The sequence below is a fragment of the Caenorhabditis elegans genome, chromosome V (assembly GCF_000002985.6).
Source record: "Caenorhabditis elegans chromosome V".
Classification (NCBI taxonomy): Eukaryota; Metazoa; Nematoda; class Chromadorea; order Rhabditida; family Rhabditidae; genus Caenorhabditis; species Caenorhabditis elegans.
In genome coordinates this window covers 1,447,149-1,466,572 of record NC_003283.11, presented here as the reverse complement: position 1 = coordinate 1,466,572, position 19,424 = coordinate 1,447,149, and the positions used below count along the sequence as shown (strand labels likewise).

Sequence of the window (19,424 nt, the reverse complement as noted above, 5' to 3'; positions counted from 1 at the left end):
TAGTAATATATCCTTATGGAACACTTTTAAATGGCACTTGTCTCGTTTTGAAGTCTGACATTAAAAAATAAAATAAAATAAAAACCTTTCCTTGAAAAGCGGCCATGTTATTTTTTAGTGCTAATCTAGTCAATAAACTGTGAGCCAGCTATAAGTTTTGTAGTCATTGTTCATTTTCTAGACAATAAAAAACCAAATAATGTAAATCAATTAAAATATCAAAGTTGTTTATTAAGTTCTTGTGAAACTAATTGGTTTCATTATATACAAAAACTTGAAGTCATTGTTCAGAGTCCGTTCACTTTCTTCTACAGCACTGTCCATTTCCGCATGGAGAGTAGTTAGCTTGGCAGGAGCACGAGTTTTGTGGGCTTTGTGGGCTCTGCTGGCAAGCCGTAGTCGCTGGCTGAGCGGCTTGGCAGGAGCTGGAGCACGAGTCCTGGCAGGCAGACTGGCACTGAGCGGCTGGTTGTTGTTGCTGAACGCATTGCTGCTGGCACGACTGCTCGCATTGTGGAGTACACTGGGAGGACTGGGCGACGGAGGATTGGAGAACGATTTGGATCACAGCTTGGGAAGATGCTGGGGCGGATGTGCTGGCATCGTATGGGTTGTACATTGGAGCTGGAGTCTGAGAAGTGCAGGAGTTGTCACAGGCTGGCTGGCAGGCTGGGGCGCAGTTGGCGGATCCGGAACCTTGGTTGTTGTTGTTGTATGGATTGTACATTTGGGTGTTGGTGTTAGAGTTCTGGTTGTAGACCTGTTGAGTGGCTTGAGCAGTTTGTTGGCAAATGTTGGAGCACTGGCTGTTACAAGCCGAATTGCACTGGTTAGCTGGCTGTTGTTGTTGGGTGCAGGATGATTGACACTGTTGCTGGCACTGTGGTTGGCATTGAGCTTGAGCCTGTTGGATCTCGAGTTGGATGTGGACTACTTGTGGTGCCTGAGTGGATGTGGCTGGAGCATCGCAGGCAACGTTGCACTGTTGCTGGCATTGTGGCTGGCATTGGGAAGCTGGTTGTTGTTGCTGAACACAGGTGGATTGGCACTGCTGTTGGCACATTGGCTGGCATTGGACGACTGGAGCTGGTGTGGTGGTGGCTGGTGGATTGTACATTGGAGCGCACTGGGATTGGCACTGCTGTTGGCATTGTGGCTGGCACTGGGCTACCGATGGTGCAGCCTGGCATTGTTGGGTGCAGCTCTGTTGGCAAGCTGGAGCACATTGAGTGGTTTGGACCTGAAAGTCTCTCTTTGGAGCTATAGCATAAGTTTGCTAGTAACCTGAACATTCTGGGTTTGTTGTGGTTGAGCGCAAGAGCATGATGGGGATTGTTGCTGAACTGGAGCAGATTGGCACGAGCACGATTGAGTCTGTTGAACCTGTTGGCACGAGCATTGGCTCTGCTGGGGTTGAGCACATCCGCATTGTCTCTTCTCACGAAGCACATTGCCCTGAAAATTAATATTCGTAGACTCAAATTTTTAGATCTTGCACAACTTACAGACACCACTAGGGCGCAGGCGAAGAAGGCAATGGCGAGGGAGGTGAAGCGCATGATTAGAGCCGAAAGTATCGGATGAGTATTTCCATTTGATTGTGGGCTTATATACCATCTCGCTTGAAACTATCCCAACCATCTTCCGCCTTCTCATGCCGCGCGGCAAACAATTTATCGCGTGAAAAAGTGTTCGGTAAGACGAGCAAAGATGAAAAAAAAAGAGACGGTGAGCAGTGCACTCGAGTGGCCTATTCAAATAATCTTTGATTGACAAGAGAAAAAATTCATGATGTATGTGCACCAACACTTTGTTGAACTTCCTGCCCGTTATCACAGAATATATAGAGGTTATCGCTAACATGGAAATCAGTAAGTGTGTCGCGGGCGATGGAAGTGCAGAGATTTCCAGTTTGATTCCTGTGACAATGACTTTTCAACAACCGAATAATCGACGAAACAGTGGCACCCTTTCGAAAACGAGCATATTTTTGTATTGTGCCTATATTTCGACATGCTTGGTGAGTGTAGAGGGAATTTAAAACTAGGAAGAAAAAAAAAGAAATTCGCATACTTTTATAAACTTCAAAATTGTTTTTTAGTTCAATGTGGAAAAACATGAACATTCAATTTTTCGATACTATTTACAGGAAGACAGGGCTTGGTCATTCTGTGTCTCTCTTTGTATGGACCTGATGGGTGGTATGAGAGTGGTTTCCATTGAGCAGCTTTTCGAGGGAGTCTTGCAAATGTTTCTCAGCGGATATTTAGGAAAGCATTTCGACGGGCTCTCGAGGAAACGGGGTACGGTAGACAACTAAACGATCCCGTGGTGTCAGCCTGCCTCATTGCGGTTCGATCTACGACAAATGGGAATATTTTACCAGAAAAATTGTGACGTCAGCACGCTCTTAACCATGCAAAATCAGATGAGATCTCTGCGTCTCTTCTCTCGCATTTTTCGAAGATCACAGCAAAATGGGACGTTCTGACTCCACGTGAACGATTCATTTTTACAAATTTCGATTACTGCAAAAATGATTTGTTCAAGTATCACATTGACCTAACAAAAACTACAATCAAATACTTATTTCGTGAGTATTTGTAAGAGAAAATCAAGTTTTCAATTTCAGCAATCATGACCGTCGTACCGTTGAACAATTTGAGTATTTGTGCTGCAGCTGCTCTTATTATCAGTGAGTTCTAATTTGACACTGATGTAGGTACTCGAAGCTAAAATATTTTAAGCTTGTCTGTCTATCGATGCCACGTCACCGTGGTACATAGTCTGCCTGGTTCTAGCAATGTGCATATGCGCGGTGAACCGGCTTTTCCTGAACGCGGAAAAGTTCATCACAGGCAGAGATTGGGTTATGGTACTCGGAAATGATGGTACACTGTCGAATATGAACGCAACTCTGTTGACATTGGATCAATGTACCAATGTTATTGCACCGTTAGTAACTGGTGTTAGTTCTGTGTTCGCTTTTTAATTCCAAAGTAAAAACAAACTAAGTTAAGGCTCTGGTGACCTGGGTTGGTCTTCGTGAAACAGTTGGAATATTTGGTATAGCCTCTCTTGTTTCAATGGCTTCAAAAACCATTTTCCTTAGAGCAATCTACATCTCCAATCCTCTGCTTCAAGTGAAGAAAGACAAGAAAGATGAAGCGCTAGACCCATTCGCCAATTCAAGGCTCAAAGAATCTGTGGTTTACACGTACTGGTGCCAGATCTCATTCCCAGCTGCATTTGGAATGAGTCTTCTATTCATGACAGTGATGGGATTTGATGGATTAGCTGTAGGATATGGCTCAAGTGTAGGGCTTCCGGAATTTGTTATCGGAGCATTCAGATCCTATGGATCCGTGACTGCGATCCTTGGAGCGTTTTCCTACGCATTCTTCGAAAAGCGATACAGTGTCGCCACTTCAGGACTACTGGGATTGGTTGTTCAGCAGTTTTTTGCGGTTCTAGCAGTTATATCCGTGTTCCTCCCGGGATCTCCTATGAACCTTGGTGGATACTTTGGAAACTTCACTATGGGAACTTGGTGGCACGATATGGTTCACTCTTTCGACGGGAATAACGCTACAAACTTGGACCCACATGTTGATTGGAAGCACTTTTCGTCTGATGGTGTCAGTTTGGCCAGCATCTTTGTGTTCTTGATTGCGATTGCATCCGCAAGATATGGTGAGTTTGGGTTTTTTTTAAGGTGGTGTAGTCGAATTTTTTATTACCTTATCAGGCTCAAAATTGTCTGAAAACTCCTAATTTTATAATGAAACTCCTTGAAAAATTCTCAAAAAAAAGTTATGACGGCTCAAAAAATGGGCTAAGATTAGTTAAAATTGAAAATTTGACCGACTTGTCAAGCGGCTGGAAACTATCTTTTTTTGAAACCATGGTCAAAATTTAAGTATACAATGTAATTATCTTGTGTTTTAACTTCATATAGGTATTTTAAAGTCGATGGACGGCAAGTTTTGGTTTAAAAAAATTAAAAATCTCAAGTTGAAAACGCAACATAATTACATTTTGTACTCAAAATTTGACAGTAATTACAAAAAAAAAATTGTTTCCAGCCGCTTGAAAAGCCGGTCAAATTTCAAGTTTTAACTAATACATATTAGGAAATGTCAAAAAAATCAGGAATTTTTTAAAAATTAATTTTAATAATCAATTTTCAGGATTGTGGTGCCTGGATCTGGCTATCACTCACATAATGCAAGTCACCATCCCAGAACGAGAACGAAATACAGTATTCGGAATGCACAACGCGTTGTGCCAAACGTTCTCCGTTTTAAAAGATGTTCTAGTCATTATTCTCCCATTACCGGCAACTTTTGCAATTTGTATATTTATTTCTTACGGGTTCGTCTCTTGTGGTCATATGTTCTTTATTTATTACTTGGTGAAAACCAATAGCTTATCAACGGTTGGCAGGAAATTGTCACAACTACCAGAGAAGGAGGAAAAAGAAGAGAAAGAAGAATTTGAGAGGTTATAGATGAATTTATCTAAAAGATTTTTTTATAAGCAAATAAATAATTCATGAGCAAAATATAACAATTTTTATTATTGATCTGAAACTAAACTTTACAAACGTCTTATCATATATTTTTCAATAATCTTATTGTGAATAATCTTTGAATCGTTTTTCAAAAAATTGTTTTAAATTATTTTTTGGCAATATTTAAGAATTTCTAATTTACATTTGAAAACATAAATTTAATAGATACGCTCTTGAATATTACAAAGAAAATATATTAGCTTATTTGAAAAATACCAAAAAACTGTTCCAGAAATTTATTTTTAGTAAATATAGAGTTGCACCAGTTCGGTAGTGTACTTTTCCTGAGACAACTTACTTCAACTTGGGAATTACTTCAATGTGCCAATTTAGACATTTTCCATGTTATGGACATTATTACAAAAATTCTAGATTATCAAAAACTTCAAATGTAAATATTTATTTCTCTGAAACTATGACCTGTAAGAAGCAAAATATACATCAAAAAGCTGGCAAGTAGTGTACACAAAAAATATGCTCAAAAAGTGTTCAATACGTGTAGAATCCCTGCTTCGTTTTTCTGCCAAGCTTTCCTTCAGCGACCAATTTGTCCATAAGTGGGATTGGTGCAAAACGGGCGTCACCAGGGATGGTTTCGCGGAAGACTGAAAGATTAGAAAGGGTTCAATAAAACCTAGAAAAGGAGTTGGTAAATCTCACTTTTCAAAGTGCTCTGCAGAACATCAAGTCCAACATAGTCACACAATTCAATTGGTCCCATTGGGTAAGAAGTTCCAAATCGCATGGCTGTATCGATATCTTCTTTAGTTGCATCTCCACGTTCCAGCATGCGAATGGAGTCCATAAGATATGGGATCAATAGCCGGTTGACAATGAATCCAGGAGTATCCTTCGCGGCGACCGGCAGCTTTTTGATTTCTTTGCAGAAGTTGAACAAGAAATTTGTGGTCTCTGGAGAAGTTTCATCAGTTGATACAACTTCTACAAGCTTCATCACTGGAACAGGGTTGAAGAAATGAAGCCCAGCGAATAGTGCCGGGTTCTGAATAACTGGGAGCATTTGAGACAGTTTTAGAGACGAGGTGTTCGTGATAAGCATGCAGTTTCTGAAAAAAAAATTATAAAAATGTTTTAAAAAAATTTAATGCTCACTGTGGGCAAGTTTTCTGAATTGTCTGGAAGATGTCAAGTTTCAGATCCAAGTTTTCGGCCACAGCCTCAATCGCCATTGCAGCATCTTCGGCAGCGGACGGAATCTGAAATATTTTACTTCCAGATTTTATAGACCGGGTGTAGACAGCCTAAGGTGTAGCATAAGCCTCAGTCTTAGCCTAAGCTTAAGCCTAAGCTTAAGCCTAAGCTTAAACTTAAGACTTACATCAGTATGAATCTGGAGCAAATCAAGTTGAATCTGAGCAATTTCCTCCAAGGCTGCTGGTTCCATCGGAACGTCGGTCTTCTTCTTGCTAGCGACACGAATTAGATTTTTCTTGATAGTCTCTCTGGCCTCCAAAAGCTTCTTCTCGCTTCTACCGTACAAATTGACGGGATAGCCTGCCTGAAGACAGACCTGTGCGATGCCGCTTCCCATCATTCCGGCGCCAAAAATTGCCACCAGGGGCTTTGGGTTTTCGTTTCCGGATTGCACCATGTTTTGTGGGGGAAAATTTCTGAAAAGAGAAATGTTGAATTAAGAAAAATGATGGATGTTTTGATAAAAAGGATAAAAGTCGAGCAATTTTTTATGCAATGATAAATAAATTGTCAAAAACGGTTTTTTTTTAATTTTCTATTTTCGCGGTCAAGTGGAAAAAGCCATTGAGCTTCTGAAGCTCAAAAGTCCGGCAATTCGGCAAATCGGCATTGTGCCGGAAATGAAAATTTCCGGCGAATCCACAAATTGCCAAAATTGAAAATTTCCGACAAATCGGCAAACCGGTAAATTGCCAATTTGCCGAATTTGCCGATAAAAACGGCAAAATTGTCTGAATGCCCCTACATCTATTTTCAAAAGTGCGCTATAGAATTATAATTCTTTAAAAATATCTAGAAAAAACGGGAAATTTTTTGCCGGAAACGAAAGTTTAATCGGCAAACGGGAAGTTTGCCGAATTGCCGGATTTGTCAACAAAAAATTGGCCGAACCTTAAAAATTCGATTTTAAAAAGTGGTTAACAAAAAAGGTTAAAAATGAACGAAATTAAATGATTGCAAACTATTTTTCACAAACTAGACAATTTTATTACAAAAGTATCGAAGAACTAGAGGAATAGTCGTCTTTTTATACACAAAAAATGGCATGTGAACAGGAGAGTGGGCTGTTTTACAAAGATAACGTGTTGCTCTAAAAGTTGCTGATAAGACTCCAGAAAAAATCATGAGTGCTTTGAAAAAGGGGGAGTTTCCCGTTTTTCGGTTCCGGAGACTGTTGGTTCTTCGGTTATGGCGATTGCCCCAAACGTGGGGCGGAGCTTCTGATCTATTTGTCATCTTGTTTATATGGTTCAAGACTTTTTTTTTTGATGACTAAAAGTACTCCAAAAGTCAGCTGACATCGTTGTTGTAGTAGTAGTTGCTTTGAAAACGTTGCAGAAGAAGATCGGAAAACATTGAACAATTGGGAGCAATTTCCATCGGGATGACAATTTCAATTGGTTACATTTGTTGTAGTAGTTCCAATGGAAACTAGACTCAAGAATCAATGAGACTATGTTGTTTTAGTAGAACAAATAATTAAAAACTGAACAATATGTTTTTTTTTTCCAAGAGGCAATGCAATTTTTTAAAACACCTATGGTGGCTTAAAACTGAACGATTTTTTTTTGATTAATTACACTATGAATGCATTCAACAAGTTAAAATTTTACACGACATTCTCAAAAATTTGAAATTATTTGTTCCAAAATTAGACTTGGAGTTCCTACTTGAAAAACTTCTATTTTATAATATATTTTTGCACTTAAAATTGCTGAGATTTCACTACTTTTTTACTGCACAAAAAAAAGTGCCAAAATTTTTTCGAGAAGTTTTTAACTCGATTAATTCGTTTTTTTATACGTCGTCAATCAAAAATAAGTTTGAATTTTATATTAGTATTCGAACAAGCGACAATGCTATAAATTTCTCAAAAAGTGGCAAAAATTCAGTAACTGCCACATTGGCCATTTTGGCATCATAGGAAAGGTTTGCAAAACTTTCCCATTGGCGCTACTCTGCCTTTGACTTCATTAAACTGTAAGATAAAGTTCGGCCCGTGGCCGGCCTCAAAAAATATGGGTGGCCGAGTTAACCACAGATTAAAAAAAAAATTTCTGCTAATGATCCCATTCGTTGTTAATTACCGAGGGTTTTCTAATTTTTAAAGAAACCCCAGTGACACTTTGAAACTTGCTTCTTAATCACATGTTTGAATTAATACCATTTTTGAGGTTTGGCCTAGTTTTCGCTTTTTCTAGGCCACTTCAAAACTTTTAATTCCAATTCAAACGATACCATCATGACTGAGCGCTTGTTAACTATTCAAAAATGTGCTTTGTGCCTTTGTATCAGGTCGTCCCATAAGTTTTTGTACTTTTTTTCGAATTATCCACAAAACTTTTTCGGACAATTCTAAGATTTTATATTTATGGTAGCATGTCACCAACTTGTCACCTTAATGCAACATAACTCTGACATCCCAGGCCCCCGCGGTTCTTTAGAAAAACGAGTAACTATAGAATCAGCTTTTTACACCATTCCTTCTGGAGTTTATTCTACACCATCCATAGCTTAAAGTAATGGTTAATATATACTGTCAAGTAGATGCTTCCACACTCTTGTTTTAAATAATTATAAATTTAGTATAACTATTCCGGAAAAACTACTGTAGCTAAACACAATTGTTGAGGCCAATTAAATAGGGCGTCCGAGTTTTTGATTCCTGCGAAGCCGCTGAGAATGGAACGGGTGCATTGTTTATGTTTACGATAAGTGCACATCATGTGCAGTCAAAATTTAAAAAAAGTTTAATTTTTTCAGTCATGGGGAAATGTTATAATTGAGAATTTTGTAACCACACTATTTTGTACTTTTTAACAATTGGCTATAGGAGTGATTGAAGCATATATTGGTCCATTTAGTCCTCGGAATGAAAGATAGATAATTAAGTCTAGTGTTATTTAGAAGTGAATCTATGTATCATAAATAAAATAAAAAACTTTACTGGTGGCCTCTTCGTTCAAACAATCTACATGGCCAACCTCATGTGATACCCGGCATTTATAGTGTTGGGCTTCTAACTTATGGTTGAGAAATCAGCAAGTAAAACAAAGTTTATATTTGTACTATGCAAGTATTGTTATATAAAATAAGAAACAAAAATTAAAATAATCCCATCACTTTTAGTGAGAAATTATTCCATGAAGATGTTCACTCAGTGGTTGATAAACATGAGCCAAATAGTCCACGTCCAAAACGGCTAATAAGTGCTAATGATAATTTTAACTATACTGACCATGTATTTTGAACCATTATCTTTACTAATACTACGTTTTCATGTTCATTGATTAATTCCCTGTGAATAGCAGGACGAAGGAAAACACCTCCCATTATTTGGGTATGTCGCTATTTTTGGCTCCGGTTTCCGTGATTGTTATCAGGAGGATCTTCAAATGACGCATAAAATTTTTGACAAGTAGTACATACTATACATGCGCATTTATAAAAGATTCGATTTTGTTCTGTCAGTTTAGAACTTGTTAAAAAAGTTTTGAAAAAGTACAAAAACTTATGGGACGACCTGATAAATCGGCTAAAAAAATCATAGTGGTGAAAATTCTAGAATCTCGGTTTTCGATTTTTTTGGGCCCCGGTTTTTACTATTGAAAAATATTTTTTTCATCAAAAATTGAATCTTTCCACAGAGAACACCCAACTCACTGTTTCCGCTCCTCGCCAAATGAAAATGGTCTGATCGCCACATGGTTAACTGATAAATACGCATTTCTATGCCTAGTATGGTCTGATTGTAAATTGTAATGCTGAATTAATTCACGAAGATTTTTTTCTAGTAACTGACATCTGTGTTTCTTTTATCACTTCATCTCCTAAACTTTTTTTCTTAAAAATCAACTCAAAGAACACTCAAAACTCAACTCCCCAAATTGTCAATCTCTGATCTACCACAAACAAAGCTTAAAGAACTTTTAGAGCCCATTGATAACCGGCCGTCCACCCAGAGAGCACGCAGAGCACAGACTGTTCACGTGTTCGAAACGGGTTACGGTAGGTTTTTGAAGATGGGGTGATCGCACCACTATTTCCAATTGATGTTTGCAGGGCAGTAATTCCGGTTTAGGACGATATTATTCATATGATTATGAAAAGTTTATACAATTTACACGATGCTTGAAGTTTAAACCAAATTAGTAAAATAGTCCAGTCCTGGTCCGTAATCCCAGATGGAGATACTCGCGTTGAACTTTTTTGCTAACGCGATTCGATGCTCCAGAGTTGTAAGAGTCGGGAAAATTATTGTGGATTTATTGCGTCTGGAAGATAAGTTTTTTTTCAGTTTTCAACTATTTCAACCACACTCAAAAAGTAGCATATGCTCTTTGCTCTCCTCATTGAACTTGAAAACCGAATCCTCCCCCTTAAGAACTTGTAAGAACCTTTTAGCTGTGATTGTAGTCGCGCCTTTCAAATTGAGCTCAATTCCATAGAAGTTGATTCCAATCATGAGTTTTGGCGAGAATCCGCAGTGATGAAGATTGTGATAAATGAACTCGTCGTTGACATATTTTCGGCTTCCTTTCAGTGCATCCGTGTACGTCCAAAGCTGGAGATGATAATAGGCAGCAACTAAGCCACTGCATTCTTCTGAACTAATAAAGAAGACGCTTTTTCTGAAAGTAATAAAATTTCAAAGCCAGGATAACGAAAAACCAACGGGCTTCCGTTTTCCTCTTCAATGACGTTAACAACTGCAGGGAAGGATAGAATTGCGGTGAGCTCATTCTTCCTAATAACTTTTCCAATGTGCTCAATAGTCTCCAGCGCGTCTCTGAAATTTATTTATTTCTCTAGAAAAAATATAATAAATTTTAGATTCTTCTTACAATCTGAATTCCGAATTTGCGATCACATCGACAAATGTGCTGTACAAATCGATGACCAATCCATCGAAACCGTGCTTGTGACAGAAGTTGGCAAGAGTTTGTCCGACTTTTTGAGCCAGCGCCTCTTTAACGACAAATTCCTTTAAGATCGCCGATTTGAACTCGTCGAAATAGAAACGTGGCACAATTTTGATGTCAGGATTCGATTTTCGTAGTGCTCGAATAAAATCGGGATTGATATCCTTTTTGCCGTAGATTCCCACGTCTGATAGTTCTTGGTCCGTATCGAATAGTGGATGAACACGAAACCAAACAGGACTAATATATGTGAGACGGGCGGCTCGCTTGCGAGCAAGCATGAAGCCACGTGGATTCCACTGCAAACTGATTTTTTTGTGGCTCCCATGAGGTCGCCGCACTTGCCGCACGGAGCCTCCGCCGGCCTCACGGCGTCACCCACGCCGCATGCATAGTGCGGCGCGGAACCCCGAACGTGTCGGCCGCTTCTAAAAAACCAGATTTTGCACTTCGCTACACACACACACACAGCGGCGCACACAAATTTTCAAATAACTTTTAACACCCACCGGTGTGACAAAAGCAAGTTGCGTCATTCCTTCGAAAAGTGGCTCCACCGTTAATTTCCCGTTATTTTGAAGAATTGATTCTTTTGTGATTAAATCAGGTTGCCATTTTAGATCCTTGAAGTCGAATTCAGCAGAAACCTGAATATTTTATATTATTCATCCATAATTTAACTTGTGAAAAAAAAAAAAAAAAAAAACTAACCACCGGGAAAAATAATAAAAGAATATTTAGAATCATCGAGCTTGTCGAAAAATGATCGAAAAATCGTTGTACTGCAAGTCTATAATACATATTTTCGAAAATATATTATTCTTCAATATCAACAAGATCTGAGCGTTTTTGACCATTTCACCTGCTCGTTTTCAACAGCATCGTTGTAAGGAGATTTGATTAGTGTGTAGAAGGGCTGTGCGGCATTTTTACGGCAAATGCACAAAACTGGCTCATTTAAAACTAATATAGAAATGTAGGAAACGAGTTGTTCTATCTGAAAATAGCATTTATTTTTGTTGAAAAGCTGCAAAAAGACCTCAAATAGTGCCCCAAAGTCGCCATTCGCCAAAAAACTTTTAACGTCATTTTTTCGGCAAACGGCAACTTTCTGGCACTATTTGAGAACTTTTTCAAACTTTCCAACACAATTAAATGTTATTTTCAGATAGAACGAATATTTTTCTACATTTATATATTTATTTTAAATCAAAAAAGTTGGATTATCATGTTGAAATAAGCCAGTTTTTTTGCGCAGTTAAAAATTATTTAAAAAAAGAGAAAACATACATTAAAAAATATATTTTGCTGACTATCAATTATCGGAAGTTGAAATTGAAAAAAATAATTCCAAAAAAAAAAATTTCAAACAATGCTCAATTACACGTATTACCACGGCTTCAGAGTTTAACAAAAAATAGGGACACGCTTATTACGCGTAAAAGATTTATAAAATATTTATTGACTCACTGAATAAATATAATCTTTAAAAAATCAAGGAAAAATATATAAAACCTAAAAATTAGCTTGGTACTTGTGCTGAAACATTGACAATTTCCTCTTTCGCATTGCTGTTAGCTGCTGATTTTATGGGAAAATTGAAACACAATAATTCCTTGCATCGCTTGCGGAACGTTGGAACAAAGAAAATGATGGCGGTGGGATCGAAGAATGGAAATGCGGATACTAGGACGGAAGAAGTGTGATAAACTGCTCTGAAATGTATAATAGATGTAATATATGGTAATTGTTTTTTTTAGAGACTACTCGGCATTTGGCTCTAGCTTCTTGCCAAAGTTTGGCCCAAAAAATAATAACTTGGATCAGAAGTTGGCTAAACTTGGGCAAAAGATAGGCAAGACTTTGGCAAAACTTGTATTCAGGCTTTACCAAAGTTTAACACAAGTTACACCCAACTCTTTAAAAACCTACCTGAGTTTGAAGCGAAACAAGAAAAGTTTGGGCCAAAGTTTGGCAAGAGTTGGGTGAAACTTGGGTTAAACTTTGATGACACCTGAATCCAAGTTTTGCCAACTTTTGATTCAAGTTTATATTTTTTGGGCCAAACTTTGGCAAGAAGCTAGAGCCAAATGCCGAGTACTAAATAACTTTACCTGGTGACACCGCATTTTCTGACAGCTTAAAGGTGGAGTAGTGTCAGTGGAGATTTTGTCTCAATACACTTTTAATGATACAAAACTACCAAATATCGTAAGAAACACTATAAAAAATTTCAGATTTCTCATAATTTCCGGTCGAAGTTCCGACCCCTACCCAACGTTTTAATGCAAATAGATAAAACGAAATTACAGTTTAAAAAATGTATTAGAAAACAATTTTTTTTGGTCGACTTCCAAAATTATGAGTGGCAAAAACTGAGCAATTGTCACCTTTTGACAGAATTTTTTTGAAAAGTTTTTTTATGATATTGAGTCATTTTGGTACCATATGAGTAGTTTTTTACGCATTTTACGCACTGGCGCAACTCCACCTTTGAAAAATTTTTGGATATCAAACAGAGAATTCTAGAAACTTTCCAGAACTACCAACTTTCATTGTAAGTTTCTGCGCTAAAAATGGCATGTTTTTCAATCGGAGCAAAAATATGAATTTGAACAAACCTTCCTAATTCGAAACCGAATACTGGTTGATACCAAGACGCCAGGCAAGGAGCAAAACTGACAAATGTCGGGATAACCGATTGAACAATAAGTGCCTTCATCAATTGGGTTTGCAGTTTTTTGGTTTTCTTACTCATTATTAAACTATTGCTGCCTAATTTCTTGATGATCAATATACCGAGCGTAACATAAACAAAAACGCAAAAAACTGAAGATATGGTATTGGCAACCAGTCCAATTATAGATTTTTTGATCACATTTTGGCTTCCTTCCTATAACAGACTTGTATGTAGAGAATATAAGTATGGCGTTTTTGATAATAATGCTTTTAATGCAATCTCTTCAGAAAAATGAACTTGGGATCACACCTTCAGAAATGAGATTGTCATGTTCCAATCTCGCAAAACTTTTTGTCACTATTTTTTCAATTTATTCCTTTTTGGGCACTTTTCGGACAATTTTTCATGGTTTTTCTGCCAGCCTCATTTTTGGATTTCCATAAAATTTTCTGAACCTTGGATTTCTGGGATTTTTTTTCTTTTTTTCTCCACCGCCTTGTAAGCCTACATCTAAGCCTACGCCTAAGCCTACTCAGAGTATATCACACTTCCGTTTGATCATCACCACATATTTCGGCGATTGTTTTTCACTGTAAAATGTGACGTCACACACACACACCTACACTTGGTACAATAAGTTGATTTTTGGGGTTAAAACCTTACTGTTGCATCAAATATCACACGCAAACTTAATCAACAACTCACCCGATAAAGTGCCACTATCATGTTAAGCTTGGTTGACTCCACACCGTAGACATCCATTATTGTATCATGCATGTACAGCTTCCGCTCCATATCCGCACCAATATATACGTAGCATGTCTGAAACCCTCTCCAATCTTTTTGAAAAATGACATCTATTCATGTATCAGGCGTGAGCGGCAAACGGGTTTTCCGGCAAACCGGCAAGTTGCCGGAATAAAAAAATTTCCGGCAAATAGACAAACGATAGCCAATTTGCCAAACGGCAATTGCCTCCCACCCCTGCTATGTATTATAGAAAACACTCACAATCACCCAGTAAATCATATGAAGAATGCAATAAAGAACTGTTAAAATCAAGCCGTACGGCATGAAATATTTGGCGAGAGCCTTGTTCTTGAACAAAACCATGAAGCGATAGGTGAAGTGAGCATGTAGAATTGCATACGTGGCAGCGATGAAACTACATCTGAACGCGATGATGAACTGGTTGAACTCCGAATACTGAAAAGTTTTGATTGATTGTAGAAATGTCAGATAAATTCAAGTTACTTCTTGAAATGGTCCGCCAGCTGTAAAAACTGAAAACGCGTAGCGATAATTGTGAACACACTGAAAAATAATTGTATCTACATAAATGGTTCAGAATATAGCCTACCACAGGAACAAGCATGTCACACAAAGAACAAGCCATGTTGAAAATTGCAAAATAAAGTAGTAGCCATCGATAATTCCCCAATTGCAGTTTGTTGTCTTTCAGGATGCAAAAAATGAACAGCGGGTTTACCAAAAACGCACAGCATCCATTAAACTTTGGAACATAGTGATGAGCCCAGCTGGTATACATTGGAGACCAAGTGAATGATCGGTTACTTTTGGAAAACCTGAAAGCTGTTGTCTGAAGTCATAATATAGTTTTTATACAAAGTGACTATACATTTTTGACAACTCCGGAAATAACTAGTGGTTCCTGTCTGTGAAGTAGTCTAGTAGCCGTACAATAAAAATTTCAGCGACAAATTGATAAACATATATTTTTTATTTCTGTTCTCACAGAAACATGACATTTGTTATTTTTCTAATTTATCCCCAAGGAGAGCTCAAGTAACATTATATGTATCCCTCTACTTCTCTAAGCTGTCCCATTATTAAAAATAATAAATAGTTCAATGAATGTATTCATGTGAACATACAAAAAATCTAGAAAATTTCAATTAGCGAAATAGAGTTTTTTTTTGGAAGAAGAGATTTGCAAGTCGGAAAATTTAATAAAAAAGAGGTTTGTTCCTCTCAGGCGACCCAGTTTGTGAGCCTTACCTGAAAGGATAGATTTTTCTGCAAGGCTACATAAAAGGCGACCTACTCTCTAAATATCAGTTCTAGAATAAATCGCGGAACCAAAAACTTTTGGGTACTGCTAAACACCACTATACCGTGAAGTTTTACTAATTATTAACATACCGTTTTTTATAATTGCATATCAAAAAACTTCAAGGTTTGTTCAAAGATACGTATATTTCTCAGAAAATTTAAATTTCTCGCCAAAAATTTTTCTCACAAAGTTTGAATTTCCCGCCAAATTTTTTCCAAACCAAATTTCAGTTTCCTGACAAATTTTTTCTCTGGAAATTTAAATTTCCCGCCAAAATTTGTTCCCAAAAAATTTGAATTCCCGGCAAAAAATTTTCTCACTATCAGAAAATTTGAATTTTCCGCCAAAATTTTTTCCCAAAAAATTTTAATTTCCTGCGAATATTTTGATTTTACTTAGAAAATTTGAATACCCGCCAAGAAACCCCAACAGTAAGCCTACAGTACCCCGACCACATCTCTTCACTAAACCCAAATCAATACCCCTTCAAAAGTCAAGAACTCATTTTTTCCAAAACTACAGTAATCCTACAGTACTCCTACCTTTGCTCATTGGCCCAAACAATTTTGGCTCATTTTGAAAAACAAACGTCATGTGAAAACAATGTAAAACACGTGGAAACGATCGTATAACTCACGTGTTTTTTCGTTAACTGTGGGCGGTTTCTGGTCAGGTTACGGTAAATCATACAATTTGTGACCAACTGAACCCTATGCAAGACAGACAACACATGTGTTCATCTATCAAGATGACGCAAAGCCCCTTGACCAAACTAATGATAAGTAGCCGTAGTTCGATTTCAAATCACGGATCGACGTCATCATTTGGTTCGTCAAATACATATCAGTTGTGAGTATCAATGGAATAGATCACCACCATCGGATCGGTATAAAAGAGTATGAACGACGGTTTGTAAATCAGTTTCAAATCAAAAATGATTCGTTCCATCCTAATTCTTTTGGTCGCTCTCATCGCCTTCTCTACCGCTCAATATGGTAAGCTTTCAGTTTAAAAAAACAGTTCTATTATAATAGTCTGCAAATATATTTGAGACTCATTCACCCACACAAGACTGAAACTTTTAAAATAGATTTTTTTCCCAGTTCATTTTTCATAGCCTATGTCCAAGTAAACTTTTAATAAAAATAAAAACATTTCAGGTTATGGAGGATACCCAGGAATGATGGGAGGTTATGGAGGATATCCAGGAATGATGGGCGGCTACGGAATGCGTCCATATGGAATGGGTTACGGTATGGGCATGGGAGGCATGGGAATGTATCGCCCTGGACTCCTTGGAATGCTCATGGGCAAGTAATCATTCATTCTTTTCATTCTTTTTTGCAATGCTCACTTTTTCTACATTCCAATGTTGCCGTGATGGTAGTGCTTTATTAGATCTCTTATGGAAATTAACTTGAAAATAAATTTGTTTTGTTGCTTGAAGAGTTACAAGAGTTATAATTCAAATTGGAAAAATGTCCTGGAAAAAATACATTGTGTGTACTAGACTACTATGATATACTCTGAGCGTGAGACTCTTTACTTGTGAGAAAATAAAAACCTAACCCGGAAAAAAATCACGGAACTTTGCTATGGGCTGTCCGGTGTGAAATAAAAACATTCACAGCTACCAAAATTTATCAAGTGCAAAAAAGATGTTGAAACTCATTTAAAGACATTAAAAGATTTATTTCATTTCATTTCATCTTATTTATTGTTCCAATTAAGTTAAAAACTTTCATTACAGACAATATTAAGCGATTTAGATTGGGTTTAAATACATTCATAATGTTTTAAAACTACCGAATAACATGATAAAACACCCCAAAAAATTTTAGATGTTTTATAATTTCCGGTCAAAGTTTTTGAAACATGAGCTTTTGAGGAAATCTAAATTAATTTCGCGTGTTCCGACCTCTACCATGTTTTAACACAAATAATTGAAGCAAAATTACCGTATGAAAAATGTTAAAAAAAAATTGTTTCGGTCGACTTCCAAAATTATGAGTGGCAAAAACAGAGTAATTGTCACTTTTTGACAGTAAATATAAAAATTTCAAAAAATTGTTTGAAACGTTTTATTGTGATATTTGGTCATTTCGAGACCAAAGGAGTGGTTTTTAACAATTTTCCTACTGTCGCTACTCCACCTTTAACTAAATTCTATCTTTTTTTAACTCTTAACTGTAAAATGATCTGCCAGAAGACACACTGATAGGAAATCAATTTTTTAAAATGTTTTTGGTGAACGGAAATCCAGTTCTACCATTGATTCAGAATTCTGTTTTTAAAAAAATATAATATTAAGCATTATTGGGTACCGAATAATTTTTATTGAAAACCGATAAAACTCATCAAAATAAAATTATTATTAATTACTTCTCAGTATCGCATTTGACCCGCCATCGATTTTCCTGAGATCTTCCCTATCCAAGAAGCATTCCAAGAAGCCCCGGGCGGTACATTCCATATCCACCGTACATTGGGGACATACCATAACCGCCCATCATTCCGGGCCCATAACCTCCCATCATTCCGGGCCCATAACCTCCCATCATGCCTGGCCCGTATCCGCCCATCATGCCTGGTCCATATCCTCCCATCATTGGGCCGTATCCTAAAAAAACTTGGAATGCATAGAGACTCAAAATTTCAATTGTTTGGTAATTTTTTTTGCTGGATTAATGAATACTCAGTATATACGTATATGGAGATGTAATTGGGGCGTCGAGAACCACTGCACTACATACATTATAAACTACATACATACATCATAAATACAAAAATATCTTAATCTCTAAATAAATTCTTGTAATTCAAGAGAGAAGAATTCTGATTTGTCAATGTTCATTGTAGCTTCTGAGAATGAACCTTACCAAAAAAACATTTACTTGAAAAAAATTCTTAGAATGTATTGTTTTAATAATGGTTCTATCCTGGAAAAAAATTAACATAAAACTTACCATACTGAGCGACGCAAGCATGCAAAAGAGCAAGGATTACCAAAACAGAACGTAGCATTTTCTTGAAACGTATGTTGGATAAAAAATGAAACCGATTTATCGGCGATGCAGATGTCGCGTCGAGAAGATTTGGCGAACTGACCGGCTATCCTTCCTTTTTCTCCATCCTCCTCCTCCTTCTTCCTGTCTCTTCATATGAACAATGGTCTTGATTTTTCCTAATTTGACAGAAAAAGGGTATTAAATCTCGTGTCAGGTTTTGTCTGGGCGTGTGAGGGGATGGATGTGAAAAAGGCTAGCATTTTAACGCAGATGGGATCTAATTATAAAATTAAAACTGTGAACAAACTGGTCGGTTTTTGATATAAGTAATGCTAACGTTTTCTCACTATCAGTTGAAGCTTTTAGGTAGGCAAGGACGCCTATTTTTTTCTCATTTTAATGAAATTTATAACCTTGAATAATTTTTAATGAAGAAATATTATGAAAAAAATGAAAATAAAATTATTTATGATGTACAATGAAAAATGAATGTAAAAACCGGAATCATCACTGAGCTGAGAGATCTCTGTGTCATTTGCTCCCTTCCAGAAGACGATTTACTTTCCAATGAGCATTCCGAGGAGCCCTGGGCGGTACATTCCCATTCCGTAGCCACCGTACATTCCATATGGACGCATACCGTATCCGCCATACATTCCAGGGTATCCACCACCATACCCGCCATATGGACCGTAGCCTGAAAAGTTTCCATTTAGACAGTTTTGCATAAGTTGAAATGAAAGTATAAATATTCCAGCAAAAAAAAAAAACTGACCCCATTGTGCAGAAGACATGGCAATAATAGCGACAAGAAGGACGAGAATGTAGCGAAGCATTTTTGTGTTCAACTTAGTAGGTTCAGTTCAAAATGAGACTGTTGTTTTAAGCCTCAAACCGTTTCCCTTAAATACTCTCAAAAATGACGTGACAACTTTGCCGAATTAGATGATGT

The 19,424-nt window shown here is 37.3% G+C and overlaps 8 protein-coding genes and 1 non-coding gene across 12 annotated transcripts; 3 read left to right on the top strand and 6 right to left on the bottom strand.

Annotated features, from left to right (window-relative positions):
- Window positions 1–212: 212 nt before the first annotated feature.
- On the bottom strand, window positions 213–1,583 carry pqn-54 (Prion-like-(Q/N-rich)-domain-bearing protein). The gene is made up of 3 exons (NM_071022.6): window positions 1,506–1,583; window positions 1,285–1,455; window positions 213–1,240 (listed from the first exon to the last, which is right to left on the bottom strand). The coding sequence occupies exons 1-3, from the start codon at window positions 1,557–1,559 to the stop codon at window positions 299–301; spliced, it is 1,167 nt and encodes a 388-aa protein (NP_503423.1). The 5' UTR covers window positions 1,560–1,583; the 3' UTR covers window positions 213–298.
- Window positions 1,584–1,873: 290 nt separating this feature from the next.
- Window positions 1,874–4,562, top strand: fpn-1.2 (Solute carrier family 40 member). Its single transcript, NM_071021.3, has 6 exons — window positions 1,874–2,020; window positions 2,150–2,303; window positions 2,633–2,695; window positions 2,748–2,968; window positions 3,021–3,693; window positions 4,191–4,562. Exons 1-6 carry the CDS (start codon window positions 1,928–1,930, stop codon window positions 4,508–4,510), a joined length of 1,524 nt encoding a protein of 507 aa, NP_503422.2. The 5' UTR covers window positions 1,874–1,927; the 3' UTR covers window positions 4,511–4,562.
- A 397-nt stretch (window positions 4,563–4,959) lies between these two features.
- On the bottom strand, window positions 4,960–6,204 carry hacd-1 (3-hydroxyacyl-CoA dehydrogenase). Its single transcript, NM_071020.10, has 4 exons — window positions 5,913–6,204; window positions 5,687–5,790; window positions 5,234–5,640; window positions 4,960–5,178 (listed from the first exon to the last, which is right to left on the bottom strand). Exons 1-4 carry the CDS (start codon window positions 6,183–6,185, stop codon window positions 5,063–5,065), a joined length of 900 nt encoding a protein of 299 aa, NP_503421.1. The 5' UTR covers window positions 6,186–6,204; the 3' UTR covers window positions 4,960–5,062.
- A 3,722-nt stretch (window positions 6,205–9,926) lies between these two features.
- Window positions 9,927–11,511, bottom strand: chil-14 (Glyco_18 domain-containing protein; the record flags this gene model as incomplete). 2 transcript variants are annotated; one of them, NM_071019.5, is made up of 6 exons in its annotated part: window positions 9,927–10,062; window positions 10,108–10,419; window positions 10,464–10,577; window positions 10,633–11,009; window positions 11,220–11,357; window positions 11,422–11,511. In NM_071019.5, 6 exons carry the CDS (start codon window positions 11,509–11,511, stop codon window positions 9,927–9,929), a joined length of 1,167 nt encoding a protein of 388 aa, NP_503420.3. The 2 variants fall into 2 exon arrangements, with proteins under 2 accessions (NP_503420.3, NP_001300171.1); NM_001313242.3 differs by having other exon boundaries at window positions 10,186–10,419.
- A 99-nt stretch (window positions 11,512–11,610) lies between these two features.
- 21ur-14524 lies at window positions 11,611–11,631 on the top strand. The gene has a single exon (NR_068607.1).
- A 601-nt stretch (window positions 11,632–12,232) lies between these two features.
- On the bottom strand, window positions 12,233–14,939 carry srj-23 (the record flags this gene model as incomplete). Of its 2 annotated transcripts, NM_001028902.1 has the most annotated exons (6): window positions 12,233–12,425; window positions 13,332–13,603; window positions 14,096–14,212; window positions 14,402–14,596; window positions 14,645–14,704; window positions 14,751–14,939. In NM_001028902.1, 6 exons carry the CDS (start codon window positions 14,937–14,939, stop codon window positions 12,233–12,235), a joined length of 1,026 nt encoding a protein of 341 aa, NP_001024073.1. The 2 variants fall into 2 exon arrangements, with proteins under 2 accessions (NP_001024073.1, NP_001024072.1); NM_001028901.3 differs by lacking the exon at window positions 13,332–13,603 and having other exon boundaries at window positions 12,255–12,425.
- Window positions 14,940–16,383: 1,444 nt separating this feature from the next.
- Window positions 16,384–16,908, top strand: cnc-2 (CaeNaCin (Caenorhabditis bacteriocin); the record flags this gene model as incomplete). Of its 2 annotated transcripts, none has more annotated exons than NM_071017.7 (2): window positions 16,384–16,459; window positions 16,625–16,908. In NM_071017.7, the coding sequence occupies 2 exons, from the start codon at window positions 16,399–16,401 to the stop codon at window positions 16,780–16,782; spliced, it is 219 nt and encodes a 72-aa protein (NP_503418.1). In that variant the 3' UTR covers window positions 16,783–16,908. The 2 variants fall into 2 exon arrangements, with proteins under 2 accessions (NP_503418.1, NP_001300172.1); NM_001313243.2 differs by having other exon boundaries at window positions 16,399–16,459; window positions 16,655–16,904.
- An 872-nt stretch (window positions 16,909–17,780) lies between these two features.
- cnc-3 (CaeNaCin (Caenorhabditis bacteriocin)) lies at window positions 17,781–18,569 on the bottom strand. Its single transcript, NM_071016.5, has 2 exons — window positions 18,431–18,569; window positions 17,781–18,084 (listed from the first exon to the last, which is right to left on the bottom strand). Exons 1-2 carry the CDS (start codon window positions 18,486–18,488, stop codon window positions 17,894–17,896), a joined length of 249 nt encoding a protein of 82 aa, NP_503417.1. The 5' UTR covers window positions 18,489–18,569; the 3' UTR covers window positions 17,781–17,893.
- Window positions 18,570–18,865: 296 nt separating this feature from the next.
- On the bottom strand, window positions 18,866–19,378 carry cnc-4 (CaeNaCin (Caenorhabditis bacteriocin)). Its single transcript, NM_071015.7, has 2 exons — window positions 19,248–19,378; window positions 18,866–19,169 (listed from the first exon to the last, which is right to left on the bottom strand). Exons 1-2 carry the CDS (start codon window positions 19,306–19,308, stop codon window positions 19,030–19,032), a joined length of 201 nt encoding a protein of 66 aa, NP_503416.1. The 5' UTR covers window positions 19,309–19,378; the 3' UTR covers window positions 18,866–19,029.
- Between the last annotated feature and the right edge of the window lie 46 nt (window positions 19,379–19,424).

Excerpts from the sequence above, each read along its gene's own strand:
- pqn-54 (NM_071022.6), bottom strand. The coding sequence starts at position 1,559 with ATGCGCTTCACCTCCCTCGCCATTGCCTTCTTCGCCTGCGCCCTAGTG. Across the intron at positions 1,456-1,505 it reads CCTGCGCCCTAGTGGTGTCT|GGCAATGTGCTTCGTGAGAA; the intron begins GTAAGTTGTGCA and ends ATTAATTTTCAG. Across the intron at positions 1,241-1,284 it reads AACAAACCCAGAATGTTCAG|GTCCAAACCACTCAATGTGC; the intron begins GTTACTAGCAAA and ends AGAGACTTTCAG.
- fpn-1.2 (NM_071021.3), top strand. The coding sequence starts at position 1,928 with ATGACTTTTCAACAACCGAATAATCGACGAAACAGTGGCACCCTTTCG. Across the intron at positions 2,969-3,020 it reads TTGCACCGTTAGTAACTGGT|GCTCTGGTGACCTGGGTTGG; the intron begins GTTAGTTCTGTG and ends AACTAAGTTAAG. Across the intron at positions 3,694-4,190 it reads GATTGCATCCGCAAGATATG|GATTGTGGTGCCTGGATCTG; the intron begins GTGAGTTTGGGT and ends ATCAATTTTCAG.
- hacd-1 (NM_071020.10), bottom strand. The coding sequence starts at position 6,185 with ATGGTGCAATCCGGAAACGAAAACCCAAAGCCCCTGGTGGCAATTTTT. Across the intron at positions 5,791-5,912 it reads TGCTCCAGATTCATACTGAT|ATTCCGTCCGCTGCCGAAGA; the intron begins GTAAGTCTTAAG and ends AAAATATTTCAG. Across the intron at positions 5,179-5,233 it reads TCTGCAGAGCACTTTGAAAA|TCTTCCGCGAAACCATCCCT; the intron begins GTGAGATTTACC and ends CTAATCTTTCAG.
- cnc-3 (NM_071016.5), bottom strand. The coding sequence starts at position 18,488 with ATGCTACGTTCTGTTTTGGTAATCCTTGCTCTTTTGCATGCTTGCGTC. Across the intron at positions 18,085-18,430 it reads TGCTTGCGTCGCTCAGTATG|GATACGGCCCAATGATGGGA; the intron begins GTAAGTTTTATG and ends AAGTTTTTTTAG.
- cnc-4 (NM_071015.7), bottom strand. The coding sequence starts at position 19,308 with ATGCTTCGCTACATTCTCGTCCTTCTTGTCGCTATTATTGCCATGTCT. Across the intron at positions 19,170-19,247 it reads CATGTCTTCTGCACAATGGG|GCTACGGTCCATATGGCGGG; the intron begins GTCAGTTTTTTT and ends GAAACTTTTCAG.